The sequence below is a fragment of the Phacochoerus africanus genome, chromosome 5 (assembly GCF_016906955.1).
Source record: "Phacochoerus africanus isolate WHEZ1 chromosome 5, ROS_Pafr_v1, whole genome shotgun sequence".
Lineage (NCBI taxonomy): Eukaryota > Metazoa > Chordata > Mammalia > Artiodactyla > Suidae > Phacochoerus > Phacochoerus africanus.
In genome coordinates, this window is record NC_062548.1 from 42,548,067 (window position 1) to 42,574,903 (window position 26,837).

General features: G+C 49.3%; 1 protein-coding gene across 7 annotated transcripts in view; it reads left to right on the forward strand.

Moving 5' to 3' along the window:
- Nucleotides 1-26,837, forward strand: part of GLYR1 (glyoxylate reductase 1 homolog) — a 38,951-nt gene that overhangs the window by 4,485 nt on the left and 7,629 nt on the right. The window contains exons 4-15 of one of the 7 annotated variants that reach the window (XR_007134948.1): nucleotides 6,876-7,014; nucleotides 7,545-7,787; nucleotides 11,696-11,782; nucleotides 13,429-13,485; nucleotides 16,397-16,447; nucleotides 16,536-16,609; nucleotides 16,936-17,064; nucleotides 19,861-19,960; nucleotides 24,367-24,477; nucleotides 25,169-25,270; nucleotides 26,046-26,413; nucleotides 26,526-26,666. Coding sequence is in view for 6 of the 7 variants with exons in the window: in XM_047780584.1 (XP_047636540.1) it covers nucleotides 6,876-7,014; nucleotides 7,545-7,787; nucleotides 11,696-11,782; nucleotides 13,429-13,485; nucleotides 16,397-16,447; nucleotides 16,536-16,609; nucleotides 16,936-17,064; nucleotides 19,861-19,960; nucleotides 24,367-24,477; nucleotides 25,169-25,270; nucleotides 26,046-26,208; nucleotides 26,526-26,705 (1,436 nt within the window). In the remaining variant the exon portion in view is untranslated. Of the gene's footprint in view, nucleotides 1-6,875; nucleotides 7,015-7,544; nucleotides 7,788-11,695; nucleotides 11,783-13,428; nucleotides 13,486-16,396; nucleotides 16,448-16,535; nucleotides 16,610-16,935; nucleotides 17,065-19,860; nucleotides 19,961-24,366; nucleotides 24,478-25,168; nucleotides 25,271-26,045; nucleotides 26,414-26,525; nucleotides 26,706-26,837 lie in introns of those variants that run through there. The other 6 variants (XM_047780584.1, XM_047780585.1, XM_047780587.1 and 3 more) reach the window with 6 other exon arrangements.

A 26,837-nucleotide genomic window follows, 5' to 3' on the forward strand; every position in this document is an offset into this window, starting at 1 on the left:
TACATGGCAACTTGTAGGCAATATCTTTAGCCTTTAAATCTCCTTGATAGAGTTCCATATTAAAAAAAAAAAAAACATTTAAAAATGAAGTCACTATAGGACTGACGTGTGAACTTTTTGTTGCTAAGCAGTTGCCTTAGTGAGAGGAAACAGAGGATAAGGCTGTGCAGCACTTCTCCAAAGGGAGAAGGGTTCTTAGAGATCGGTGTTCAGACTTTATTTAGAATCTGTTTATTATCTGAGGGCGAAATCTCCAGATTGTTCGATAAACTTTGGTGAAGGAGCTCTGGATTTGTTACCAGCGTGATGGGTGTTCAGATATCCGTGTCACTTGTCCTGTGATTTGAACTCTTGGACTTTTCTAAGCCTCTGTGTCCTCATCCGCATGTGGGGATAACACTCCTTACCTGGTGGTTATGAAGAAGGAGCTTCACTTAATGGGTTGTGTTGGTTGGCATCAAGCAGGTATTCAGCAGACATCAGGTCAGGGTATAGATCTGTTAAAAAAGGAAGTGAAACTGGTTAAGAGGCAGGCGGCTTTAAGTCAGAAAATGGGAGAGACACAGACCCTGTGCAGGGTGGGGTGGGGCGGGGCAGGCCCTTGAAAAGAGTCTGAGAGCCCTGGGGATGGCAGCCAGGTCCGCTCTTTTGACCTAAAAGGCTTTGAACACAAAACATTACATTAGTCCACTTTTTTTGTTGGATTGGTTTTGCTTGGTTTTTTAATTATTTTCTTTTTTTCTTATTTTTACATTGTTCCACCTTTATGTAAAAACTGCACTGTGCACTGTGCCTGGCCAGCAGCATGGTGTGCTGCGTAATCTGTCTTCCCAGTAGGATCTGGTGGAACCTGTCAGGAATGGAAACAGGGACTGAGGTGAAAGCATGGGCCTCTTTACTATGAAAGAGAAAGACTGAAAAAAGAACACGATCAGAATTGATGAAATAAAGAGTGACCTTAAAGAGATAAACACTGACTTGGCCATAAATCCTCAGATGTTTCGACAAGGGGCACTGTGAGTAGAATAAATGTGTGCTGGGGTTTAGGACATATATAAGGAGTACTAGGCGAGACCTGTTGAAGAGCTAGTTTACACAGAAAATTTGACCAGGTGCCAGGTGAAAAGAGAAAGGGCTGCTCAGATGCGAGGTGTCTATGTACTCAAGTAACCTAGAAAAGTCTGTGGCTCGTGATTAGAAGCACAGCATCTCTGCATCTCTTTCTCTTTTCACCTGGCACCTGGTTGACCTACTTACCCTGCATCTGGCACCATGTAATGGTTGGAGAATTGAGCCAAGTGGGCTAGTGAGGGCCACTGCTCCAGTATTGGACGGAGCCAGCAGTGTCCCTCTCCTTGAGCTGGCCAGGAGCGATCCTCGAGAGCAGAGCGCTGAGCAGCTTCTCCTCTCCCAGCGCAGCAGCCCGTCCTCCCTTCCTGGCAGAGGCAGTGGATCTAGGAACAGGTGTCATGCGCCGGAATCATAGAAACTGGCATAAAAAGAAGTGGCTGGCCATGCTGACGTTGGCAGTGCAGCTTGAGAGCCTCATCCAGCATTTGGGAATGTTTACAAGTTTTGGAAACAAATTTTCCACATCTGTCTTACCTGCAAGTCTTTGTTGATGTCTGTTTGATAATGGATGCTTGAAATTGTTCGTGTCTTGTGGCTTTTTTTTGGGGTTGGTTTGTGTGTTGATTTGCTGCCCCCGCCCCCAGTGTCTTGATTCCTGAATAGCTTAGATGTAAACATGTAACACCTCAGTCATCCTCAGCCTGTTTCATTGGTTTAAGGGGGTGGGGGAAGCCTAGAAATGATTTACTAAATACTACCCATCGAATCTTGATGGAGAGGCAGAGCCACATCTTCTGAGCCATCCTCGTTCTCACCTGTGACCTGTGCTTGCATGGATGTACTCTCTCCTGCCTGCCCAGGTCATGGGGGTCTGTGCAAAGTCACATGTTAGGGTGTTCTGGATGTTCCAAAGACTGGCTTCTTTAATGTCTACATGATCTGATTTTAATTTAAAGGGAAGGCGAGTCAGAATTAAAGAAATGCTTGAAAATGTGTGGTTTTTTAAATTCATTTTGAGCATGTCATCAGAGGGTACCTTAGGGGAAGTTTTCTGTTTCCAAATGACAACCACGCATGGAAGGTATATCAGTGCCCGGGTTAAGTTTGCCACTTCTGGCTGTCGTACAGCTGCAGTTCATGCTGGCAGCCACACAGCAGCCACCACCTGAGCAAACCTCTGCAAGGAAGTCATGGGGGAATGCTCTGGGCAGGCAGATGAGCCCATGTGCTACAGCAGAGGCTTTTATTGTTGATTTGTTGTCTTTTAAGAATTATAAATGTTTATGGTCTTTCCCCACCACTCCCATCAAGCTGTAAACCATTGAAACAGTTCCATTCATCCTCATCCCTCAGCCACCCGGTTTTTGGCCCAAGACATTCAATTACACTGGTTTCTTCTGGCATGTCCAGAGTTCCTGTCGTGGCTCAGCAGGAACGAATCTGATTAGCATCCATGAGGACACACTCACTCCCTGGCCTCACTCCGTGGGTTTAAGGATCCAGCATTGCCGTGAGCTGTGGTGTGGGTCGCAGATGCAGCTCGGATCCGGCGTGGCTGTGGCTGTGGCGTAGGCCAGTGACTACAGCTCCGACTCAACCCCTAGCCAGGGAACCTCCACATGCTGTGAGTGTGGCCTTAAAAAGACAAAAAAATTTTCTTCTGGCATGTCCTTCCAGAGATAGGGTGTGCATGATCAGGAAGCTGGGCACGTTCCTTTTTCCTGTCTTTACACAGTACTGGGATACTACACGCTGCTCTGTATCTTGCTGTTTTCAACTCAGCCAAGTATCTTGAGACCCTCCATTTCATTCTCTGTGATGACCTCACTGATTGCCGGTTAGCTTGTTTTCAGGCATTTACTTCTACAAACAATGTGTAATTAACTTCCTTGTATATAGAAGCAAAGGCAGTTCGTTAGACACAACTTCACTAAGCCTGATTTTTGTGACTTCCCAGCCCACAGCAAATTGGTTGGGAAAAGCACAGTTCCATCCCCTTTAAGAGGGAAATTACAAATTAAAGCTTATTTCAAGGAAAGAAACAGAATGGTCACTTTAAAAACATGCATTTGGGATTGGTGGCCTTTCTAGAGTGATTGGGATGCAGGTTCCCTCCCTGGCCCAGCACAGAGGCTTAAGAATTCAGCATTGCCACAGCTGCAGCCTAGGTCGAAACTGTGGCTCATATCTGATCCCTGACTTAGAAACTCTATATGCCACTGGGCGGCCTATATATATATATATATATATATATATATATATATGAAAAAATTTAAAAACCATACATACAAGCGGAGTTCCCGTCATGGCTCAGTGGTTAACGAATCTGACTAGGAACCATGAGGTTGTGGGTTTGATCCCTGGCCTCAATCAGTGGGTTAAAGATCCGGCATTGTCGTGACCTGTGGTGTAGGTTGCAGACGTGGCTCGGATCTGGATCTGGCATTGTTGTGACTCTGGCGTAGGCCAGTGGCAACAGCTCTGATTAGATCCCTAGCCTGGGAACCTCCATATGCTGTGGGAGCAGCCCTAGAAAAGACAAAAACAAAAATCAAAACATATAAGCAGCAACAACAAAAAGCCACTGCAGCCATTCAGTGTTTAACCCAAAGGCCAGCAATCTGCCCCCAGCCCCCACCGAAGGTATCTTTTTTTTTTTTTTTTTTTGCCTAGTTGGATTTGTTTCTGCTGCATCACGATGGGAACTCTTTTTTTTTTTTTTTTTTTTTTTGCCATGACCATGGCATGCAGCATTTCCCAGGCCAGGGATCAGACCCAAACCGCTGTAGTGACAATACCAGATCTTTAAGCTGCTGTGCCACAAAGGAACTCCTGGAGAAAAAATTCTTGAGACGACCGAAGTGAATTTCAATTTGTTTTGCTTTCAAGAGGTAATCGTCCTTGAGCTCAGGTGGGCTGACTTTTTATTTACTGTTTTTCTGATGTGGCAGGATGTGTCTCCAGCAATAGGTTGATTTCTTTTTTTTTTTTTGTCTTTTTGTCTTTTTGCCATTTCTTGGGCCGCTCTTGCGGCATATGGAGGTTCCCAGGCTAGGGGTCAAATCGGAGCTGTAGCCTCCGGCCTACAACACAGCCACCACAACGCGGGATCTGAGCCACGTCTGCAACCTACACCACAGTTCATGGCAACGCTGGAACCTTAAGCCACTGAGCAAGGCCAGGGATCGAACCCGCAACCTCATGGTTCCTCGTCGGATTTGTTAACCACTGAGCCATGACAGGAACTCCTAGGTTGATTTAAGTAGAAATCAACTTAGCATTAAACGTCACAAGAAATTAGCAAGAAATTCATGATGTTTCTTATATTTATTCTCTTGAAGTCATGTTTATACTGTCAGTCCTTTTCACCAACTATTGTTGCTTCTCACTGATGGTCATAGGAGAGGACAGTCTCCGTGTGGTCTCTCCACTGCCAGTGTGTATTTAGGATGGGTGAACTTCGACATTCCCGTTCTCCTGGCAGAAATCAATCATCCGCTTAGAGTTCTTCCCCAGAAACGTAGGCATGGACTTGATTGGTGCTTCCTCCACAGGGGTCCTCTCCTTTCTCCTCGCTCTAAACCAGCCGTCAGTGTGAGGGAGGAGGAGGGAGGCAGAGGTTGGGATTCTTGGTACCTCTTGTCCCATCCGTCTGATGCCAGGAACGTGTGTGGGTCTCAGCTTCTGACCTGACATTGAGAGAAAGAGGCGGCCTCTCCTTAGGACTGGGGGTCTTTGAGCTTCATCCCTGACACTGGTGTCACCTCAGAGCTACCAGTTAATCTCCGAGTTTGGCTTGCTCTTCAGGGTGTCTGGCTTTTCGTCTGGTTTCATCTGATTGCTCTCGTGATCTGTCTCAGAAACCCGTCCTCTGATATGGGGTCAGAATTTTATTTTATGTTATTTGTTTATTTTGCTTTTTAAGGCTGCACCCGCAGCATATGGAAGTTCCCAGGCTCGGGGTCGAAGTGGAGCTGTAGCCACCAGCCTACACCACAGCCACAGCAACGCCAGATCTGAGCCTCGGCTGCGGCCTACATCACAGCTCTCGGCAATGCCGGATCTTTAACCCACTGAGCAAGGCCAGGGATTGAACCTGAAACCTCATGGTTCCTAGTCGGATACGTTTCCTCTGCACCACAATGGGAACTCCTGGGGTCAGAATTTAATTTCATTTTTCCTCTTTATAGATAGGACTCATTGTGTCTGTTATGTCAGACTTCAGACTCCACTAGAAAACTTTGAAACTTCACTAGCAAGGTACCTGCTTACCTCATCTCTTTGGAGCTTTATGCAGGAGACTAGCGTCTGAGTTCCTGTTCGCTGTCGCTCCCTCTCTGGTCTTCTTTACCTGCAGATCATATGCCTAGTACTGGTTTGCAGACAGATTTGCAGACTGCTGGTTCCAGAGGCTGTGTTTATACAGACCCATTAGCACAACCCCTTGAAGCACAGATGGAGGCCAGTTGCTCTAGAGTTGACACCTGATGGCTTTTTTTTGTTTTCATGTGCCATGCATTGATGATAGGAATTACAGTCAGAAGAGCACACTCCTCTACCTTTAGCTGCAAGCAGAATCTTATTTTAAAAGCCTCCTTTGATGACTGTTGCCCTTGTTCCAAACCATGTGTCACATGTTTTGCGCCGTTGGGTAGCCATGGCTACAATCATTTATGAACAAATGTAGCCGTGGATACAATTATTTATGAACTGCAGATTTGTAAGAGCAGCAGATTTTTGAAGATGTTGTCTTTCTTTGGCCCTTTCTTTTTTTGGGGGAGGGGTGGCACCCGCAGCATGTGGAGATTCCCGGGCTAGGGGTCCCGTTGGAGCTGTAGCCGCTGGCCTACACCACAGTCACAGCAACTCGGAATCTGAGCTGCATCTGTGACCTACACCACGGCTCATGGCAACGCTGGATCCTTAACTCCCTGAGTGAGGCCAGGGATGGAACCTGTGTTCTCATGGGTACGACTTGGGTCCGTTAACCGCTGCTCCAGGACGGGCACTCCTGGCCCTTTCTTTAGCATCCCAGATTCTCAATGAATTGACAAGTCATCAGTCTGGCTCAGATTGTTGATGGGCAGTGATGCTGCTGTGGTTGACCATGCTTCCAGGCGCCCTGACCTGTCTCCTGGGATCCACGCGGGGCCAGCTGTGCTGTGATGAGAGTGGGGGAGCATCTTCAGGTTTCCTCTGCCTTGAGCAGTGGCAGGGTGTGTGTGGTTCAACATGGAAGGCTGGCGAATGAGAGTGGAGATAAGCCCCTATCGAGTGATTTGGGGGGGGGGGGGGTTGGGGGCAGGATGCTGATTGCGGTGGTGGCTGTTTGACTTGTTTTGAGAAAACATACTTTTAGGCTCAAAAAAGAGTTTGGGGGGAGTTCCCGTCGTGGCGCAGTGGTTAACAAATCCGACTAGGAACCATGAGGTTGCGGGTTCGGTTCCTGCCCTCGCTCAGTGGGTTGAGGATCTGGCGTTGCCGTGAGCTGTGGCGTAGGTTGCAGACACAGCTCGGATCCTGCGTTGCTGCGGCTCTGGCGTAGGCCGGTGGCTACAGCTCCGATTGGACCCCTAGCTTGGGAACCTCCATATGCCGCGGGAGCGGCCCAAGAAACAGCAAAAAAAAAAAAAGACAAAAAAAAGAGTTTGGGGTGTTTAGTGGCATGTTTTAGAAAAATGGCAAGCCTGTTTCAAAGTCCAGTTAACCCAAACGGATCTCCGCTTTCTGCTGGGGTGAGGTCTTTGGTACCGGTTGGCATAGGCACTGGGGATCATGTCCTTTCTCCGTGTGTTTGCTGCCAGTGCCTGGATCAAAGTGGAACAGCTAAAGCCGTATCATGCCCATAAGGAGGAGATGATCAAGATTAACAAGGGAAAACGATTCCAGCAAGCCGTGGACGCCGTAGAGGAGTTCCTCAGGAGAGCCAAAGGGAAAGACCAGGTGAGAGACCACCGTCCTCACTGGATGGCGACTCCAGAGCGGTTATTTTTGCCTAGTAACTAACAGGTGAAATGTCACCCGAACCCGAAACTCTATTCTTACGAAATGCCAGTGGAGAACGAGCTACTTCAGTTCTAAGGTATCAGTGTTTTGCTGATCAACTTGAAACTGCATGCATGTGGCTGACCTTTCTGGAGTAGATTGTGGCTCTTAGGAACGTCGCTTGGGCCCAGGAGAAGTATCTCAGCTTTTGAATACAGCTCAGGCCTTCTCCTTTTTATAGCGTGGAGACGAGGAGCACGGCCTCTGGGTCTAAGCCCAGTTTGGGGACTCTGGGCAAGGGACTTGAATTTTTTTTTTTAATTCCACTCTCGTAAATGTAAGTGGAGATGACAGCAGAGCCTCCTGGGTAGGGTTGTTGTGTGGATAACTCATGAAAAGCACTTATCACAGGGCGCGGCTCGTGTACGTAGCGGTAGTCATGGTGGCGGCTGTTGCGGTGGTTATCTTTATTATTATTAAACTTTCAGACATCATCCCACACTTCTGCTGATGACAAGAATCGGCGTAATTCCAGTGAGGAGAGAAGTAGGCCCAACTCAGGTGATGAGAAGCGCAAGCTTAGCCTGTCTGAAGGGAAGGTGAAGAAGAACATGGGAGAAGGAAAGAAGAGGGTGTCTTCAGGCTCCTCAGAGAGAGGCTCCAAGTCCCCTCTGAAAAGAGCCCAAGAGCAGAGTCCCCGGAAGCGGGGTCGGCCCCCAAAGGATGAGAAGGTTTGTTTCATCTCTGTAGCTTCTGGGCTGAGTGGCCGTCTTTGGTAAATGGCAGAGCTGAGGGCTGTGATCTGCTTCAGCTCCCTGACCGGACGGACATGCAGGCCTGTGCCCTGTGCCACCCTGAAGGCTTCTGCAGGCCGAGGGTGGGCCACAGCCTGGGTACACAGGCGTGACGTAGAAACCTGAGCAGCCTGGGTACACAGGCGTGACGTAGGAACACGAGGCTCGAGTGTTCAACTGGACGAGAAGGGCCCACCTGAGCCCACGTACGGGGGCTGGCACCAGAGGAGGCTGAGCGAGAAAGAAGGGCAGCCTTCCGTTGCCACTGGGCACAGCCCACGTGGGCTTGCTGTCGGTGTGTGGTCTCAGCGCTGGTAGAGGTCAGGAAGGGCCGCGGACAGGGGAAGATCGGTTGTCACGAGCTCGTGGAGAGCCTTGAGCTGTTGGTAAGTAGAGTTATACTATTGGGGGGCCAATAGGGGGCCGTGCAGGTGTTTGAGCTGGATGTGCAGGTGGCAGCTGCACTGACTTGTGTGTCAGGGATCATGGCAAGCAGAGAAGAAAGGCTCAAGCCAGCGAGGAGGGTGAGCTCAGGTGTGTGTTCTCAGGGAGCTCTCCTTGAGGGGATAGCAAATGCCGGCAGGACCCATGTGGGCGGCACTTCAGAGGACAAGGGTGTCAGATTTGGGAACTGGTTACCTCTCGGGAATGCGTGAGAAAAGGAGCAGGGGGTGTGACTTCGGGTTTGTGCCTGGGCAACAGGGATCGCCTCATGCCATCCTCCAGGGGAGGAGGACCGGTTCTGCTCTGTGTGTGATGCATTTGGTGTGATGTCTAGACCACTAGCACAGCTTCTAGTAACATCAGAATGGAAATGTAGGTGTGGGGAGCCAGATATTAGCGAGGACGTTGGATCCATGAGAGCACATGGAGTTGTCTTCCGGGCAGACGTTGACTTCTCAGAGCCACCAGCCGTGCCGGGGGCTGGAGGAAGTGGACAGAGCCGGCACAGTGAAGTCGAGCGGGAGTTCCATACCGCTCCCCTTCCCCAAAAGACTTGCGGCGAGCCTTAGAAGCCACGGGAGGAACATTTGAGACAAGGAGGTTCGCCTGTCAAAACACGGGAAGATTGTAAGAGCAGGAAGGGCTTGGAAGCCGGAGGGCCGGCCCAGGCAGCGGCATGGCGAGGCCGTGATGAAACCCGAGAGGTCAGATCAAGACGCGCACGTGGAGACACGAGTGAGACTAGGCGGGCAGGGGAGAGCAGGCTCCAGGAGGTTGAGCTAAGGGCCATAGGAGTGCCTGCGGCTGGCTGGCTGGCAAGGCAAGCCATGCTCCACCCCCACCCCCACCCCGGGTTCCAGCCAACTTTTGCCAGATCGTCTGGTTTTTTTCAAGAGAAGGTGGAAAAACAGATTTTTTTTTTTTTTTTTTTTTAGTGAAATGTTCCAATTTTAAATGTTAGAAGCTAATTCAAATTTTTGAAACACTTTTAGGTCCAAAGGAGCATCTCTCTGGACTAGATTCAGCCTCTCAGCTGCCACTGTGCAACCTCTGCGTTAGAGAAGGTCCTTCTGCTGCTAAATGACCTAAGACAGAGAGTAGATGTAGCAGTGGGGACAGCCCAGGTGACCTTGAGCTCAGGGAGCCTCCAGCCAAAGGTGGAGAAAGTTCAGAAACTGCTGGGTGCAGTGTGTGAAGAACTTTTCAGGGGAATTGCTCTGAGTTGATCCGGTCGAATTGATATCCTGAGGGCCCAAAGGAATCTGGGCTGTCAGATTTTCTCTTCTCCAAATACGTGTTGTCTGGTGTCTTAAGCCGTGGATCTCGCCAACTGCTGTGTGCGCCCTGGAGAAAAGCGCCTTCTTTTTGGATAAAGGGAAGTATAAAGGAGAGGTTAGGAGGAGGGCCTTGACTTTGAATTGTGACTCCACGACTTGCTACAGCTGTGCGACCTTGGCCAACTACATTTGCCTCAGTTTCCTTGTCTGATCCCAGGGGAATAACAATACCTGCCTCTTAGGTTTGTTTTAAGAATTAACTGAAAAGCACAAGCAGAGCACTTAGGACCGTGCCTGTGACGCCACATGTTGGAGGAGCATTTGTACATTTATTTTTTTTGACAGTAGCCTGTTGGGCAGGGAGAAGATGGTGGTTTCAGTGCCACCCCAGGGGCCACTGCCAGGCTGGCTGGTAGGGACTCGTCGTACAAGAGTGTGTGTTGCTCGGAGTTTCCACTGTGGCTCAGCAGGTTAAGAAACTAACCTTGTGTCCCTGAGGATGCAAGTTCAATCCCTGGCCTTGCCCAGTGGGTTAAGGATCTGACATTGCAGCTCAGATCTTGCATTACTATGGCTGTGGTATAAGCTGGCTGTTGCAGCTCTGATTGGACCCCTAACCTGGAAATTTCCATATGCAGCACATAGAGTCCTAAAAAAGACAAAAAAACAAAACCCAACAACAAGAGTGTGTGTTGCTGTAGTAATTGTCATTTGGCCAGTGAGCTCCTCGGAAACAGGGCGCAGGAGGCTAGCTGATACCTGGGCGTGGCCCCGGGTGCTTGCCTTTCTGGGCCATAATCCTCTGTCCCCTGAGGGGTAACAGAACAGGCTGACCTCGATGGCAGGGATGCTAGTTACGTCCCTGGGCAGGCCAAGGCGGGCCGTGTGTAGATTCCATGTGGGAGCTGTGCTGAGGGGTACACACTCGCCCGCTCTCTGGGGCTCTTACTCTGAGGACTGCAGCTCTGGGCACCAGTCACTGGGACAGGACAGACCTGCCCATTGGCTCTCCCACAATCCAGACTCGTGCAGAGAGCAAGGATTCAGGAGTTGAGGCTTTTGGTTAGTGCTGGACGGAGAGCTGTGCTCTCGCCTGACTGATTCCGTGGTCGTGGCCTTAGACGAGTCCCTGGGGTGGTGACCATTTCCATTTAAATTAACTTACACTATTATTCCCAACTAAAACAAATAGAAAATTTTTTAAAAAATAGTTTACATTAAACCCAATTCCAAACCCAGTTTCTCAGTCACACTAGCCACACAGCAGGTTCTCCATAGTGACATGTGACTAGTGGCTCTTGCACTAGACAGAGCAGATATAGAACATGTCTTTTGTGACAGAAACTTCTTGGGGACAGTACTGCATTGGGCCTCTTTTTTATAAAGCATCTTCACCGTAGGCCAGGTGTCCAAAGACAAAGCCTTGCAGCTGGTCCGCTCTTGCCCTCTGCCACAGATGTGACCTCATGTCCCTCTTGCCAGTTGCTGCCCTCCAGCTGCGGTGGCCCTCCCGACATTTCCACTTGGCCGTCCAAAGGGAGAGCTCGATATGCACCCCCACCCAAGCTCTTGACTCCCCCACCCGCACCACTCCTTCTGTCTGGGGAGAGAGCAGGCTTTTGGCTGCTGACCACCCCGGGTTCTAATTCTGGCTTTGTTACTTAGCAGCTATAAAATGTTGGACAGATCTCCTCATCCTGCCATGTGGCTTTCTTAGTTTTTTTTTGAGATATGGTGGATTCCTTCTGGAGCCAGTATGTCTTCATGGTGTTCTTTATTCCCCAGAGGCATTTTCTCTGTGCCCTGCTGACCACACTACAGACCATAGTCGGGTTTTCCAGTTACCTCCATCGCTATGATATTTTGTTTAACACAGGAAGACATTTGTTATTTCAAGGGCAGAGCAGAAAAAGGCTCACCGTGTTGACAAGGACGTACCCTGTTTCTCCCAGGGGACAGTCATCAGAGCCATGCCTGGGGAGACCATGGAGCGGCGAGGGCTGGTTCGGGGCGGAGAATGACTAGAGGAAGCAGAGCAGTGAAGAGGTGCTCCCTGACCTAGGCAGGAAGCCATCCGCGCCTGAGGTGCCCCAGCGTTGTGACGCTCTGCCTTTCCTTCCGCAGGATCTCACCATCCCTGAGTCTAGTACTGTGAAGGGGGTGATGGCTGGACCTATGGCTGCGTTCAAATGGCAGCCGACCGTCAGCGAGGTAATGTGCCCTCCTGTGGGCCGGGACAAGCTCAGCCTCCAGCTGGTCTCTCAGCCTGTGTGGTGTGCTTTTCCTTCCCCCCCTTGTCTTGCGTATGACACTTTCTTTTTAAACTGCAAAACGGTACAAAATTTATGAGGTGAGTGAGTTCCCATTGTGGCTCAGTGGGTTAAGAACCCAACTAGTGTCCACGAGGATGCGGGTTTGATCCCTGACCTCGCTTAGTGGGTTAAGGATCCTTTGTTGCCATAAGCTGCAGTGTAGGTTGCAGACACAGCTCGGATCTGGCTTTGCTGTGGCTGTGGCTTGGATTCAACCCCTAGCCTGGGAACGTGCATATGCTGCAAGTGTGACCCTAAAAAGTAAAAAACAAACAACCTCAAAAAAAGTATATGAGGTGAAAAAGAAAAAGCACAGGTTTCCATTCTCCGGGTGCTCACTCTCAAGGTTGGTGTAACTCACTCCAGACCCTTGGTGCATCCATTTAACCGTCATTTATATAATCGTATGCCCATGTGCAGTGTTACTGTGGGGAGTAGTGTTGGTTTTCACAAAAGTGGGAGCATTCTGCAAATTTTTCCACTTACAGACTTTTTTTTTTGGCCTTTCCTGGAGCCGCTCCCACAGCATATGGAGGTTCCCAGGCTAGGGGTCGTATCGGAGCTGTAGCCACCAGCCTAAACCAGAGCCACAGCAACGCAGGATCCAAGCCGCATCTGCAACCTACACCACAGCTCACGGCAACGCCGGATCATTAACCCACTGAACAAGGCCAGGGATCGAACCTGCAACCTCATGGTTCCCAGTTGGATTCGTTAACCACTGCACCACGACCAGAACTCCTCTTACAGACTTCTTACACACCCTTTTACTGTATATACAGCTGTGCCATTTGGTGGCTGTACACTACCTTATCCTTGGTTTTGGTGGCTGCACTATTCCCTTGTTGCTGAGCCTGCTTAGGAGAAGCCCTTGAAAGTCCTACAGTTGCTGGCCCCTCGTTGCTGTTAATACCGACCTCGATCCCAATCAGTCAGTAGGCACAAGTGGGACAAAACCCTGACATTGAAAGAGTCCTGAGAATTTGGCTTGGTCTGCTGGGTCTATCAAAGTAGTGAATGCTGGCTTTAAAAATACTAGTGTATTGGAGTACCCCTTGTGGTGCAGCAGAAATGAATCTGACGAGGAACCGTGAGGTTGCGGGTTCAATCCCTGACCTCACTCAGTGAGTTAAGGATCCGGTGTTGCCGTGATCTGTGATGCAGCTTCGATCCTGAGTTGTTGTAGTTGTGGCGTAGGCCTCCAATTGGCCCCCTAGCCTGGGACCCTCCATATGCCACAGGTGCGCGCCCCCCCCCCCCAAAAATGGTATGTTTTTTAAACATTTTTTCCACAACGTTTGGGAGTAATTTATATACCAGCCTAGTAGAAACATCCATTCCTTCCCCCTTGAAGCCAGCTTGCTTCCAGTTGGAAGGGGCCTTGTTTATAAAAGGCTTAGACTAGCAGTGGGAGAAGAGTTTGCAAACAGTTGTAAGAGTGAGCCCAGCTCCCAGAGATGTTTCAGCCAGAGGGAAGGCTGATTCTCGGGTAGAAGTGAGTGACTTTCAGTGGAAGGTAACTTATTTATCCTTTTCTGGTTTCAGCCAGTTAAAGACGCAGACCCTCATTTCCATCACTTCCTGCTCAGCCAAACCGAGAAGGTGAGTTGTTCTTGGAGCTTCTCGGTCCTTGGTCAGGGGTTGGCCTGAGGGGAGAGTGCTGTTCTGTTGGAACCTCATCCTAGTCTAAAAAGTTAGGCCCGGATCTAACTGTGGTGCACCAGATCGGCAGTGTTTTGGGAGCGCTAGAACACAGGTTCAATCCCCAGCCAGGCACACTGGGTTAAGGATCCAGTGTTTCCACAGCCGTTGCTAAGGTTTTGTCTGCAGATCTGATCCCCGGCCTGGGAACTCCACATGATGCTAGGTGGCCAAAAAAAATTTTTTTAATTTAAAAATAAAAAAATTTTTTTTTTATTTAAAAATTAAAAAATAGGGAGTTCCTGTGGTGGTGCAGTGGTTAACGAATCCGACTAGGAACCATGAGGTTGCGGGTTTGTTTCCTGGCCTCGCTCAGGTTAAGGATCCAGCATTGCCGTGAGCTGTGGTGTAGGTCACAGATACGGCTTGGATCCTGAGTTGCTGTGGCTGTGGCATAGGCTGGTGCCTACAGCTCCAATTAGACCACTAGCCTGGGAACCTCCATATGCCGAAGGAGCGGCTCAAGAAAAGGCAAAAAGACAAAAAAATAAAAATAAAAAAGTAGGAGTTCCCATCATGGCGCAGTGGTTAACGAATCCAACTGGGAACCATGAGGTTGCAGGTTCAATCCCTGGCCTCACTCAGTGAGTTAAAGATCTGGCGTTACCGTGAGCTGTGGTGTAGGTCGCAGACATGGCTCGGATCTGTCGTTGCTGTGGCTATGGTGTAGGCCAGCAGCAACAGCTCTGATTAGACCCCTAGCCTGGGAACCTCCATATGCTGCAGGTGCAGCCCTAAAAAAAGACAAGCCAAAAACAAAAAAATTTTTTTTTTAAATATATATATACTAATTAATTAATTAATTAAAAGTTAGGCCCTGCTTTTACTGCTGCCCTGAGCAGCTACTTAAATAGTTATAATTAAGAAGTTTAAAAAAAAAAAAAAAGGAGTTCCCGTCGTGGCGCAGTGGTTAACGAATCCGACTAGGAACAATGAGGTTGCGGGTTCGGTCCCTGCCCTTGCTCAGTGGATTAACGATCCGGCGTTGCCGTGAGCTGTGGTGTAGGTTGCAGATGCGGCTCGGATCCCGCGTTGCTGTGGCTCTGGCATAGGCCGGTGGCTATAGCTCCGATTCAACCCCTAGCCTGGGAACCTCCATATGCCGAGGGAGCGGCCCAAGAAATAGCAACAACAGCAACAACAACGACAACAAAAGACAAAAAAAAAAAAAAAAGTTACCTAGAAGGGGTATCCTTCATGGCTCAGCGGTTAACAAACCCAACTGGGATCCATGAGGACTCAGGTTCAATCCCTGGCCTTACTCAGCTGGTTAAGGATCCGGTGTTGCCTTGAGCTGTGGTGTAGGTCACAGACACAGCTCAGTTCCCGCATTGCTGTGGCTGTGGTGTAGGCCGGCAGCTGTAGCTCTGATTTGACCCCTAGCCTGGCAACTTCCATATGCTGCAGGTATGGCCCTGAAAAAAAAAAAGTCACATAGGGGATCAAGCATTGCTAAAATTAAGAATGAACCTCCAGGGAGTTCCTGTGATGGCTCAGTGGGTTAAGGACCCAACACTGTGTCAATGGGAGGACGCAGGTTTGATCCCTGGCCTGACTTGGGGCTAAGGATCCTGCATTGCCATAAGCTGTGGTCCCAGATGTGTAAGTCGAAGATGTGGCTTGGGTCTGGTGTTGCCATAGACTCAGCTGCAGCTCCAATTTGACCCCTATCTCGGGAACTTCCATGTACCACAGATGCAGCATTTAAAAAAAAAAAAGAAAAGGGGGAGTTCCAGTCGTGACTCAGTGGTTAACGAATCCAACTAGGAACCATAAGGTTTCGGGTTCGATATCTGGCCTCACTCAGTGGGTTAAGGATCCGATTGCCATGAGCTATGGTGTAGGTCACAGACACGGCTCTGATCCCGCTTTGCTGTGCCTCTGGCGTAGGCTGGCGGCTACAGCTCCAGTTAGACCCCTAGCCTGGGAACCTCCATATGCTGTAGGTGCAGCCCTAGGAAAAAGGCAAAAAGACAAGAAAAAAAAAGAAAGAGGAGTTCTCTTTGTGGTGCAGTGGAAATGAATCCAACTAGCATCCATGAAGACGCAGGTTTGCTCTCTGGCCTCACTCAGTGGGTTGGGGATCCAGCATTGCCATGAGCTGTGGTGTAGGTCGTAGGCATGGCTCAGATCCCACATTGCTGTGGCTGCGTTGTGGGCCAGCAGCTGTAGCTTCAGTTCGACCCCTACCCTGGGAACTTCCACGTGCTGTGTGTGGGGCCCTAAAGAGCAAAAAAAAAAAAAAAAAAGAAAGAAAGAAAGAATGAGCTCCCCCCCAAAAGCTTTTAAAACTTAAGTGGCTGTGTGGTTGAGGCATTGGCGGTTGCCTTCAAAGCCCTGAGCTGACATCCGACCTCAGAAGCTGTTGACCACCTGTGAGGTCTCCAGTACTGCTGGGTGGAGCCCGGGGGATGTGGAGGGAGAGGGTCCCCAGGTGTCTGCAAGGCCATGGATTAGGCTGAGCCCTGAGAGGATCTGCTGATAGCTGATAGCACGTCACTTCAGAGTTGGACAGATCTGGATTCCAGGCCCAGTTACACTGACCAGGTCTGTAATTCTGGGCACGTGACCTAACACCTCTGATTTTCAGCAGCAGCAGCAGCAGCAGAGGACCCTGCAGAGCTGCATGAGAACTGCATGAGGTGATGCGTATGAACTTTTAACATAGCGTTTAGAGTTCAGTAAAATCGGACAGCAGATCAGTTTTTGACATTAACATCTTGCTTTAGGCCTAATCTTGATAGGGAAGTCGTGATGAAGACTAGTTAAATGTTAAGTTTAATAAGTGGTTTTTTCACTCCCTCTTCATTAGCCAGCTGTCTGTTACCAGGCAATCACAAAGAAGTTGAAAATATGTGAAGAGGTACGTAGGTTTCAAGCCTCCTCACTTTTATTTTCCCAGGGCCTGGCATGGGCAGGCTGCGCTGACGACTTGTGCTTCCTTCCCCTAGGAGACGGGGTCCACCTCCATCCAGGCAGCAGACAGCACGGCTGTGAATGGCAGCATCACACCCACAGACAAAAAGTAGGACCTTCAACGAAAAGGCTTCCTGTGGCCCTTGTTCTCCCGGGGCTGGGAGGTGACCTGAGGGGGGATCGTCAAGGGTTGTGTCCCAGCCATTGCTGGAATTAAGTGGAAAGAGGGCGGAAAGTTGTCATTCTTAATGATTTGCCTGGGAGTAATTGGACTTGTGGAGACAGCAGCAGCCCCATAACCATACAGCGGGCTTGGCTTCACCGTCACTGGTGAGTCTCCAGGCAGGGAGCACGCAGGGCAGACGTGCCTGTGCCTCAGAACCACCTGGAAGGCCTGGTTGCTGGGCTCCACCCTCAGTGTGTCTTGGTCAGTAGGTCTGGAGCGGACACATTCCCAGAGGAGCTGCTGCGGCTGCTCGTCAGGAGACCGCGCTTTGAGAACCACTGGTTTAGTAGGCCCGTGATGAAAACCCCTGACCTTGGCCCTGGTGGGGGCAGCTGGGGGTGAGAGATGAAGAAAGCCCGTTACTCTGCCTTCCCCGCTCTCCCTGCTGTCGCCTCCCGGCCCTTCCTGTGCACCTGCCTGCTGCCCTCCACCCCACCCAGACAGGCAGGGGAGCCCTAACTGTGGTCCCCTGGCCTTAGCCCGCATCCACACTCATCTTTGCCTCGATCCTGACAGCCAGCTGTGGTGCACAGTCATGCTGATGGCAGAGGCTCTTGAAGAAGGCGTGTTCTCCAGAGCAACGTGGCCAAGGGTGGCTTTCCCAGCCTTACTGTCTCCAGGGTTCTCTCTCAGACTGAAAACAGTGTGTCTTTTACTTTACTCATGAATTGTGTGCTGTTGAAATCACTCGTTCATCCAGTTACGTTTGGTGAACATCCTTTATAGAGTAAAGGAGACAGAGGCATATTGTGTGCAAATAAAAAGGGGGATGGGTGTTGCCCATTAATTTAATGAAGATTGTAATGATTTTTTTTCTTAAGTCCATTTCCAGAGCAAGGAAAGAATCTAGTATTTTCCCCCTTTAGTTAAACCCTTTTTTTATTGTTGTTGTTGTTTTGCTTTTTAGGGCCACTCCCACAGCATATGGAAGTTCCCAGGCTAGGGGTCCAATCAGAGCTACAGCTGCCAGCCTACACCACAGCCGCAGCCACATCCAAGCCACATCTGCAACCTGCGCCACAGCTCACGGCAACACCAGATCCTTAACCCACTGAGTGAGGCCAAGGAGCCAACCCGCATCCTCATGGATCCTAGTCAGGTTCATTAACTGCTGAGCCATGAAAGGAACTCCCTGGTCAAAACCTTTTTTTGTTTTTTGGGTTTTTTTTTTTTTTTTGGTCTTTTTGCCTTTTCTAGGGCCGCTCCTGCGGCACATGGAGGTTCCCAGGCTCGGAGTCTAATCGAAGCTGTAGCCGCCAGCTTGCACCACAGCCACAGCAACACAGGATCCGAGCCACATCTGCAACCTCTGTCACAGCTCATGGCAATGCCAGATCCTTAACCCACTGAGCAAGGCCAGGGATCGAACCTGCACCCTCATGGTTCCTAGTCAGATTCGTTAACCACTGAGCCATGACGGGAACTCCAAAACCTTTTTTAACATGAGTGTCAAGTTGCCTATAGAGCAGAGCTGCTACATCATACCCAGTCCACCTGGTGGACATTTGCCATCTCGCCTCAAGAACACCATGAGGGACTGTCAGGTGCCATGTTAAAAATGCTTCCGCTTCATCCCCAGGTCTGTTGGGTGACCTGGAACACCAAAGAAAGGAAAGAATTCGTCTGTCATGATTTAGAGTCATAGGGGAAACTTGCGCTACCCAGGTGACAAAAGACCTATGAAGACAAGATACCTTCTTGTTTTTAAGCTTCACCTCGAAACTTAATGCCCAGGGGTGCCATTTGGTGAGGAAAGTGGTGGGTTCCATTTCCAGCCTTTGAGTCACATGATTCAAAGCAGGCTGGACCGTTGTGTGCGAGTGCCTCTTCACCGGGGGTGGCAGGGGGGACCTCTGAGTGCAAGAGCCAGTGTGCAAAGGTGAGTGTGGCTGTGGCTCCCAGGAGACGGAAAATGCTGAAAGTTCAGATAGCACAGGTCAGAGAGATGCGGCAGAGGCTGTTAGAGCTACGAGAAACGTGAGCTGAAAATAGGAGCATGAGGTAATAAATGAAGAAAGAGGCATTGTTTCACAAGGAGAGAAAGAAGTGCAGGAACCAAGAAAAGATATTTGGGCAAGACGAAATCATCTGTAGAAGCGTATAGGCGGAGCACTAGCAACCAGTAGCCGCCATGTACCGGGGGTCGCAGGGACAAGATAAAGGTAAGCAGGATGTATTGTCCACCTGAATGCTTTAGTCGCAGAAGGATCGTAACGGGCCTTCCATTAGAAAGCAGTGGAGAGGCCTTCCCGTCGTGGCGCAGCAAAAAGGAATCCAGCTAGGAACCATGAGGTTGCAGGTTCAATCCCTCGCCTCACTCAGTGAGTTAAGGATCCAGCATTGCTGTGAGCTGTGGTGTAGGTTGCAGATGTGGCTTGGATGTGGCGTTGCAGTGACTGGTGCAGGCCGGCAGCTGTAGCTCCAATTTGACCCCTAGCCTGGGAATCTCTCTATGCCACGGGTTCAGCCCTAAAAAGAAAAAGAAAAAGAAGGTGGTGGTGGAGACCAGTAACAGGGAGAGGTTCAGGAGGAGAATCCTTAGGCTGGGAGAGACGGATTCCAGAGCTTTGAGGAAGCAGGGAAGGCCTGTCCCTGGTGACAGCAAGGAGTGTACACAGGCAGTGCAGGGCGTGGGGCCGGAACGGGAGGTGAGCTGGTCCTTCTAGGACCCTGACTCCTGCCAATTCCACAGTACTGTTGCTGTTACTTGTCCTGCGTCTGATGTGCTTTAAATTGGCATCTGAAGGCCTAGGACTCAAGGTGGCTGATCAGGAACTATTGGAAGAGCTGTGATAAATGTCTGCTTTCTCGCATTGTAAGCTCAGACCCTCTGTCAAAGCAACAAGGAAGTGGTTTAGAAAACTCGTAAACCATGAGTCATGCGCCTTCCGGTGGCGTAGAGGGTTTAGAAATGCCTTCTTGAACAGAGGCGTGACAAGAAAAGGTGCGCTCTGCCTGTACTACCACTGGCTCTGCGGTCATGCCAGGCACCCAAGAGCAGTGTTCCCTAGTGGTCTGAGGTGAGGCTTCAGCCCCCAGGTTTCCGAGGGGGCCAAGCCTGTGTGGCTTTCATTCATTCATTCGTTTGCTGTCCCCCCGCCGACTTTGAACTGATTGGTCTCTCTCTCTTTCAGGATAGGATTTTTGGGTCTTGGCCTCATGGGAAGTGGCATTGTCTCCAACTTGTTGAAAATGGGTCACACAGTGACTGTCTGGAACAGGACCGCAGAGAAAGTAAGCATTCACAGCGGCGCTTGGCGGGCGGGAGGGATGGAGCCTTGACTCTTGGAATTGGGATAGCTCGAGATGGGAACCTCCCTGCTGTCTCTGCTCCGAGTTATGCAGGCAGTGGAGGGGAAGCCCAAGTTCTCAGGCAGGTAGGGAACGCTTGACTCGGTAGATTGAAGAATTGAATTTTAAAGTTATTTCACTTAAGCAGCCCTCTGTGGATGGTGGCTAATGCATGGAACAGGTCAAGACGCCTGTGGCATGTGGAAGTTCCTAGGCCAGGGGTTGAATCGGAGCTGCAGGCCCAGGCCTATGCTACAGCCACAGCCACAGCCGTCCAGGATCCAAGCCACACGGGTGACGTACACCATAGCTGATCACAGTGCTGGATCCTTAACCCGCTGAGCGAGGCCAGGGACCAGAACCTTCATCCTCATGAATACTAGTTGGGTTCTTAACCCGCTGAGCTACGACGGGAACCCCTTAGGAGTTCTTAACTTAAAGTGGCCCACAGCTCCAAGGGGCCCGTGCCTGCCCTGAAATGGAATTCCAAGTCTTTTGTAAAGGAGAGAGGCCATGGCTCCTCCAGGCCTCAAATTCTCATCCAGGAAAAAATGGAGAACTGTAGTCTGAGTACTAGAAAATTAAAGCACTGTGCTTGCCAGGAACAAAGAAAGAGACCAAGAAGCGACCAACCACTTGAACAAGGAGGCTGAGCATGTGTTTGTGAAATGATGAGATGAGCGTCCCATACATACAGCGAGTTGAGAGCCGAAATGAAGGGCGATTTGAATTAACGAAAATGTTCTAGGCAGAGTAAGAAATTCACTTTGCTGAAACAGTCATTTTCAAGAGTGATAAGGAAGTGCTTGGAGAGTTGAGGGACCCTGGGAGAAACGACCTTGACAGCCGTGCAAAGAGATGTGGGCTCGAGTGCCGGGCATTGGGTCAGCGGTGTGGGACCTAGGCCAAGAGTGAGGTCTTGGAGGCCCTATCAGCAGGATGTGTTGTGACTCAAAAGTCCAGCATAACCAGGAACTCTGGACATGCCTAGTTGCAGAATATCGCAAGAATCCAAGGGTTTGCATTATAAAGTATGTTACCTTTTAATAGAAGTTTGATAGAAGTTACCTTTTTGATAGAAGTTGATCAGGAGTTCCCGTCGTGGCCCAGTGGGAACGAATCCTACTAGTATCCATGAGGATGCGGGTTCAATCCCTGGCCTCCATCAGTGGGTCAGAGACACGGTGTCATCATGAGCTGTGCTGTAAGTCGCTGACACAGCTTTGATCCCACATGGCTGTGGCTGTGGCCGGAAGTGGTAGCTTCAATTTGACCCCTAGCCTGGGAACTTCTATATGCCGTGATTGCGGCCCTAAAAAGCAAAAAAAAAACCCTGGTCGTGCTGTTTTCTTGATTGGGAAGCCTAAGTGTTATAAATGTGACCATTCTGTCTAGATTAATTCACAGGAAGACATTAGAGTAAAGCAAATATGGACTTGAGGTTTGGGAATCAGGTAGCTCTGCTGCTTACCCTCTTTTCTCCAAAAGGAAAAACCAGATGAAAACAAAATCAAGTATTAACATTTAAGCAATAAAAGTCACTAAAAAAGATGAATAATTTTTATAATGCTTCCTATAATAAAAAAGTAAAAAAACAAAATTGAAAGGAATGCCAGCTAATTTATTTTTTGGAATTTAAAAATATTTGTGTTTTTAAAGTATTTCTTGAAATCCCTTACCCTAACAATTTTTATGTATTTTTCCTCAGTTTTTGTGTTTGCTTTTTTGGGTTTTGTTTTTATTGAAGTATAGTTGATTTATAATAGTACATTATAAGTTATTATTTCAAGTGTACAGCAGAGTGATTCAGTATTTCAGTATTTTTATAGATCATGCGCCACTTAAAAGTCATTGTAGGAGTTTCTGTCATGGCAGAGAGGATGCAAATCCAACTAGTAACCATGAGGTTGTGGGTTTTAATCCCTGGTCTCGATCAGTTGGTCAGAGATCCAGTGTTGCCATGAGCTGTGGTGTAGGTCACAGACGTGGCTCGGATCCTGCATTGCCATGGCTGTGGTGTAGGCCGGCAGCTGTAGCTCTGATTCGACCCCTAGCCTGGGAACTTCCGTTCGCCACTAGTGCAGCCCCCCCCCCAAAAAAAAAGGGGGGGTTATTGTAAAATTGTGGCTATCTTTTCCTGTGTTGTACAGTGTATCTTTGTAGCTTATTTATTTTACACATAGTAGTTGGAATTTTTTAATCCCCTACCCCTGTCTTATCCCTTCCCACTTCCCTCTCATGACTGGTAACCACTAGTGTGTTTCTATCTGTGAGTTTATTTTATTATATTCATTCACGTGTTTTATTTTTTAGGTTCCACATTAAGTATTTGTCTTTCTCTAACTTATTTCACTAAGCATAATACACTCTAGGTTCATCCATATTGTTGCAAATGGCAATTTCGTTCTTTTTGATTGTCGAGTAATGCTGCAGTGTGTGTGTGTGTACCATGTCTTCTTTATCCATTCATCTGTTGATGGACACTTGGGTTGCTTCTGTATTTTGGCTACTGTAAATAATGCTGCTAGGAACATTTAGGGTACATATATCTTTGAATTAGTGTTTTTATTTCCATCAGGTATGAATTCAGGAGTGTAATTTCTTGTTAAACAAATAGTTTAATAATTCTAAGATTTAAAAATAGTTCACAAAAAAGAGGACTTCCTGTTGGTGGCTCAGTAGGTTAAGAACCCGACAAAAAAAAAAAAAAACCCAACTAGTATCCATGAGATTGCAGGTTCCATCCCTGGCCTCACTTGGTGGGTTAAGGATCCAGCATTGCTGTGAACTATGGGCATAGGTCACAGATGCTGCTCAGACCTGGCATTGCTGTGGCTGTGGTGTAGACTGGCATGTGCCAACCTACTCCACAGCCACAGGTCCAAGCTGCAGCTGCATCTCTGATTTGACCCCTAGCCTGGGAACTTTCATATGCTACAGGTGCAGCCCTTTAAAAAAAAAAAAAAAAAGTCACAAAAAGTAAATAATAAAAGGTATTAAAGAAGTTCAGTAAACAGGGGTAATCAAAATATATTAAGCAAAAAGTTGCTATTTTTGGCTGGTTAAATCAAGTAGTACAAAATTTTAATGTATTTATGGGTATTTGCTGCTTTTAAATGACGTACTCAGTACGGGAGATTTGATTATTATAAATTGACACAGTTCCATTGGAAAGCCATTTGTACTGTTTGTTTTTTGGGGGGCGGTCTAGGGGGGGCGGGGGCAGCCTGCAGGCGGTGGCATGCATTCGAATACAAAAGTTCTTGGGCCAGGAATCGAGCCTGAGCCCCAGCAGTGACAATGCTGGATCCTTAACCACTAGGCCACCAGGAAACTCCCATTTGTGTGTGTGTGTATATATATATATATATATATACACACACACATATCTATCTATCTATCCGAGCCGCATCTTCGACCTACACCACAGCTCACAGCAACATCGGATCCTTAACCCACTGAGTGAGGCCAGGGATCAAACCCACAACCTTATGGTTCTTGGTCGGATTCGTTAACCACTGAGCCACGACGGGAACTCCTGTCTGTATTTTTTAAAACCATTTTTGGAGCCTGTATTATCCTGCTTACAGAGACCTACACTCAAAACATGGAGGAGGAAAAAAAAAAAAAACACGGAGGAGAAATGTATTGTTGGGGATAATTATAATTAAAATCGAGACAGATATTGAAGTGCAGGGGAGCCCTTAGATAAATCCAGGTATATCTCTCGAAACATTTTGCAGCCATCTATTATAAACAATAATTATGAAAAGCTACAATACTGCTAAATGTAAGTCATATAAAATACTTTAAATTGGATACAAAATAATAGGTCCACATTATTCTAAGTACATTTTAAAATGGTTTTAGAAAAAAGAAATGTACCACAATATGTTTTGAGATGTTCTGGGGGATTTTAATTTTCAGAAAAGTTAGTGCTTACAACTGCCCGCCCCCTCCAGAAGCAATTGAGTGCGGAAAGGCAGCTGCTCACAGGGCACTGGGCAGGCTTTGCCACAGCCCTGACCCCCAGAGAGCTGTAGACAAGTACTGTTCACGTCCTGGTCTCCATTCGGGAAACCTGCAGTAGACACTCGTTTTGTGCTTGCTCTGAAGTAGAACATCAAGTACCATCCGAGGCCCCGATTGTGCAAAAACACCAAACTGCCTCTAAGGGGCCCTGGTCTGCCTCCCTCAAGCAGCGGACTGCCTGCTGGTGTCCCCAGCTCCCAGCCTCAGTTCCTGCCTTGGGAGGCCAACCAGGGGGTCTGGACTCTGCGTCTCTTGCCTGGCTGATATGTGTGTTGTGCACTGCCTGCAGCTCACATTAGGATCTGTGACTTTTGCAGTGTGATTTGTTCATCCAGGAGGGGGCCCGCCTAGGAAGAACCCCCGCTGAAGTCGTTTCAACTTGTGACATCACCTTTGCCTGTGTGTCGGATCCGAAGGCAGCGAAGGACGTAAGGACCCCCTCCCTCCCCTCCTCGGCTCAGGTCGCGGCCAGGAAAGCTGGCTGGGCTCCTCCCCTTCTCCCCTGCGCACACGAGTGAGTGTCTGCATGTGTGGGGGCTGAAGTTCCTATTTGGGGAACGTCTCACATTCTGAAGGGTGTTTTGCATGAAGTGAAAACAGACTTCCTTTAATTCAGAACAAAGAACAAACCGACTAGGATCCCTGCAGTCTCAACTGAAATGGTTCCTCATAGGCCCGGGTGTTCTTGTTGAGCTGGAGGCTGTGGGGTTGACTGCCTTCGGTCCATGTGCCAAGTTCCTATGTTTAGCTATCGCTGTATTTGTATGCTTTCAAAGTTCAAGTGCAGAAGTCATCTTGCTGAACTTGTGGCCAAACTAAACCACGAAAATCCAAAGAAGCCAAAAATAAAAAAATAAAAATAACTGAGGTTCCATCTTTTAAATGGGAAGTTTTTAATAAAAAGAAAGATATATTCTTCTTGAAGACAAGTGGGAATGTACCTTAAATTCTCCTCTTTCCCTCCCTTTCTTACATGCTCTTCCCTTTTCAGCCTTAATATTTAGCTTCTGTTTGGGAAATGAGCCACAAAACCAACAGGGCACTGACCTTAGGTCTCAGGGGCTCCTGGGTATCTTGGCTGGGAGCCTGGGCTATTGCTTCTCCCTTGTGTCCCCACAGCTGGTGCTGGGCCCCAGTGGTGTGCTGCAAGGGATCCGCCCTGGGAAGTGCTACGTGGACATGTCAACAGTGGATGCTGACACGGTCACCGAGTTGGCCCAGGTAGCGGCCTCATTCAGGTTGGCCCTCCGGCATCCTTTCACTTGGAGCCCAAGACCCAGGCTGACCACACCCCCAAGTGTGGGCAGCTTGATTACTGCAGAGCCAAAGCGGCAGAGAAGAGGAGAGGCCAGTAGCCTTGCCACTAGCCTGGCTTCACCCTCAGAGCTCTAGCTGGTCTGAGTGGCTGTGAGAGGAGAGTTGCTTCCTGGCTAGGACGGGCATCAGGTCCTGTAGCTGCCAGCCTCACAGTCAGAAGCAGTCCAGGCTGCCAGCAGGGCCTATCTGGCTTAAGCAGCTTTCTGCAGTTGGTACTAGCAGGGCCCCACCTCCCCGAGCTGCTGGGCCCAAGTGACGGGGTGATGCCAGGCAGCCTATGTGTGTCCTAAGTGCCACTGAAACCGAGGAAGGGCGGTGTGTGTAGGAGGAGTGGTTGGCCAAGCCATGGGTGTGATCATGTTGGTTATAGTCTCTGGTCTTTGTAAGAAATTCTGAGTTAAAAAAAAAAAAAGACGGAAAAGAGAAAAAGAGATTCTGAGTAAATGAGAGTCTATGAGGACACCCCAGCTTCTCTCTGTTTACCGCGTGTGATTCCAACAACTGTCGGAGGACCGCCTGCTGGCTCTCCCACAGCATTTGTCCAGCACCTCGATACAGGTGGCAGCTTTGGGGCCTCGACTCGGAGGGCCAAGTGCTCCTGCCCCAGTATGTTCCTTGCTCCCTGCCCAAGACCTTTGTGAGAGGCAGGGCTTCCAGAAGCTGTGACTTTCCTTTCCAGGTGATTGTGTCCAGGGGGGGCCGCTTTCTGGAAGCCCCGGTCTCAGGGAATCAGCAGCTTTCTAATGATGGGATGTTGGTGATCTTAGCGGCCGGAGACAGGGGCTTGTATGAGGACTGCAGCAGCTGCTTCCAGGCAATGGGGAAGACCTCCTTCTTTCTAGGTAACACAGCCTGCCCACCTGTCGGGCCGCGTCAGGCCTGGAGGCTGGGTGGGCCACATCCCCTCTAGACCGCACTGATGACAGCGTCAGTCCCGCACGGCCCATCTGCCTGGGGCCCCCGTGGGAAGGTTTCCTTTGACTTGCACGGTCAGTGCCTGGAAGGAGGAAGAGCCAGAAGGGTCAGAGCCAGTTCTGTCGGGGGCAGGTGAATGGGGCCTCCCCTGGTGTAGAGGTGGGTCCAAGCAGGGGTGCGGGGGGGCAGAAAGTCCCTCCCCAGGGCTTCCTGAGGCATGACCATGTTTCTTCGCCCTGAGCAGGTGAGGTCGGCAACGCAGCCAAGATGATGCTCATTGTGAACATGGTCCAGGGCAGCTTCATGGCCACCATCGCTGAAGGGCTCACCCTGGCCCAAGTGACCGGCCAGTCCCAGCAGACACTTTTAGACATCCTCAATCAGGGACAGTTGGCCAGCATCTTCCTGGACCAGAAGTGCCAAAGTAAGTTGGCTATGCCCTGTGTCTTGGCATTGTATCTTCTCTAGGGGCTCGTTGTGTGTGTGAAAGGTCAGCCTGTCCAGTCAGTCCAGGCCCCTGGTCAGAGGTTGGGAACTTGTCTCTTGGGTGCCTGAG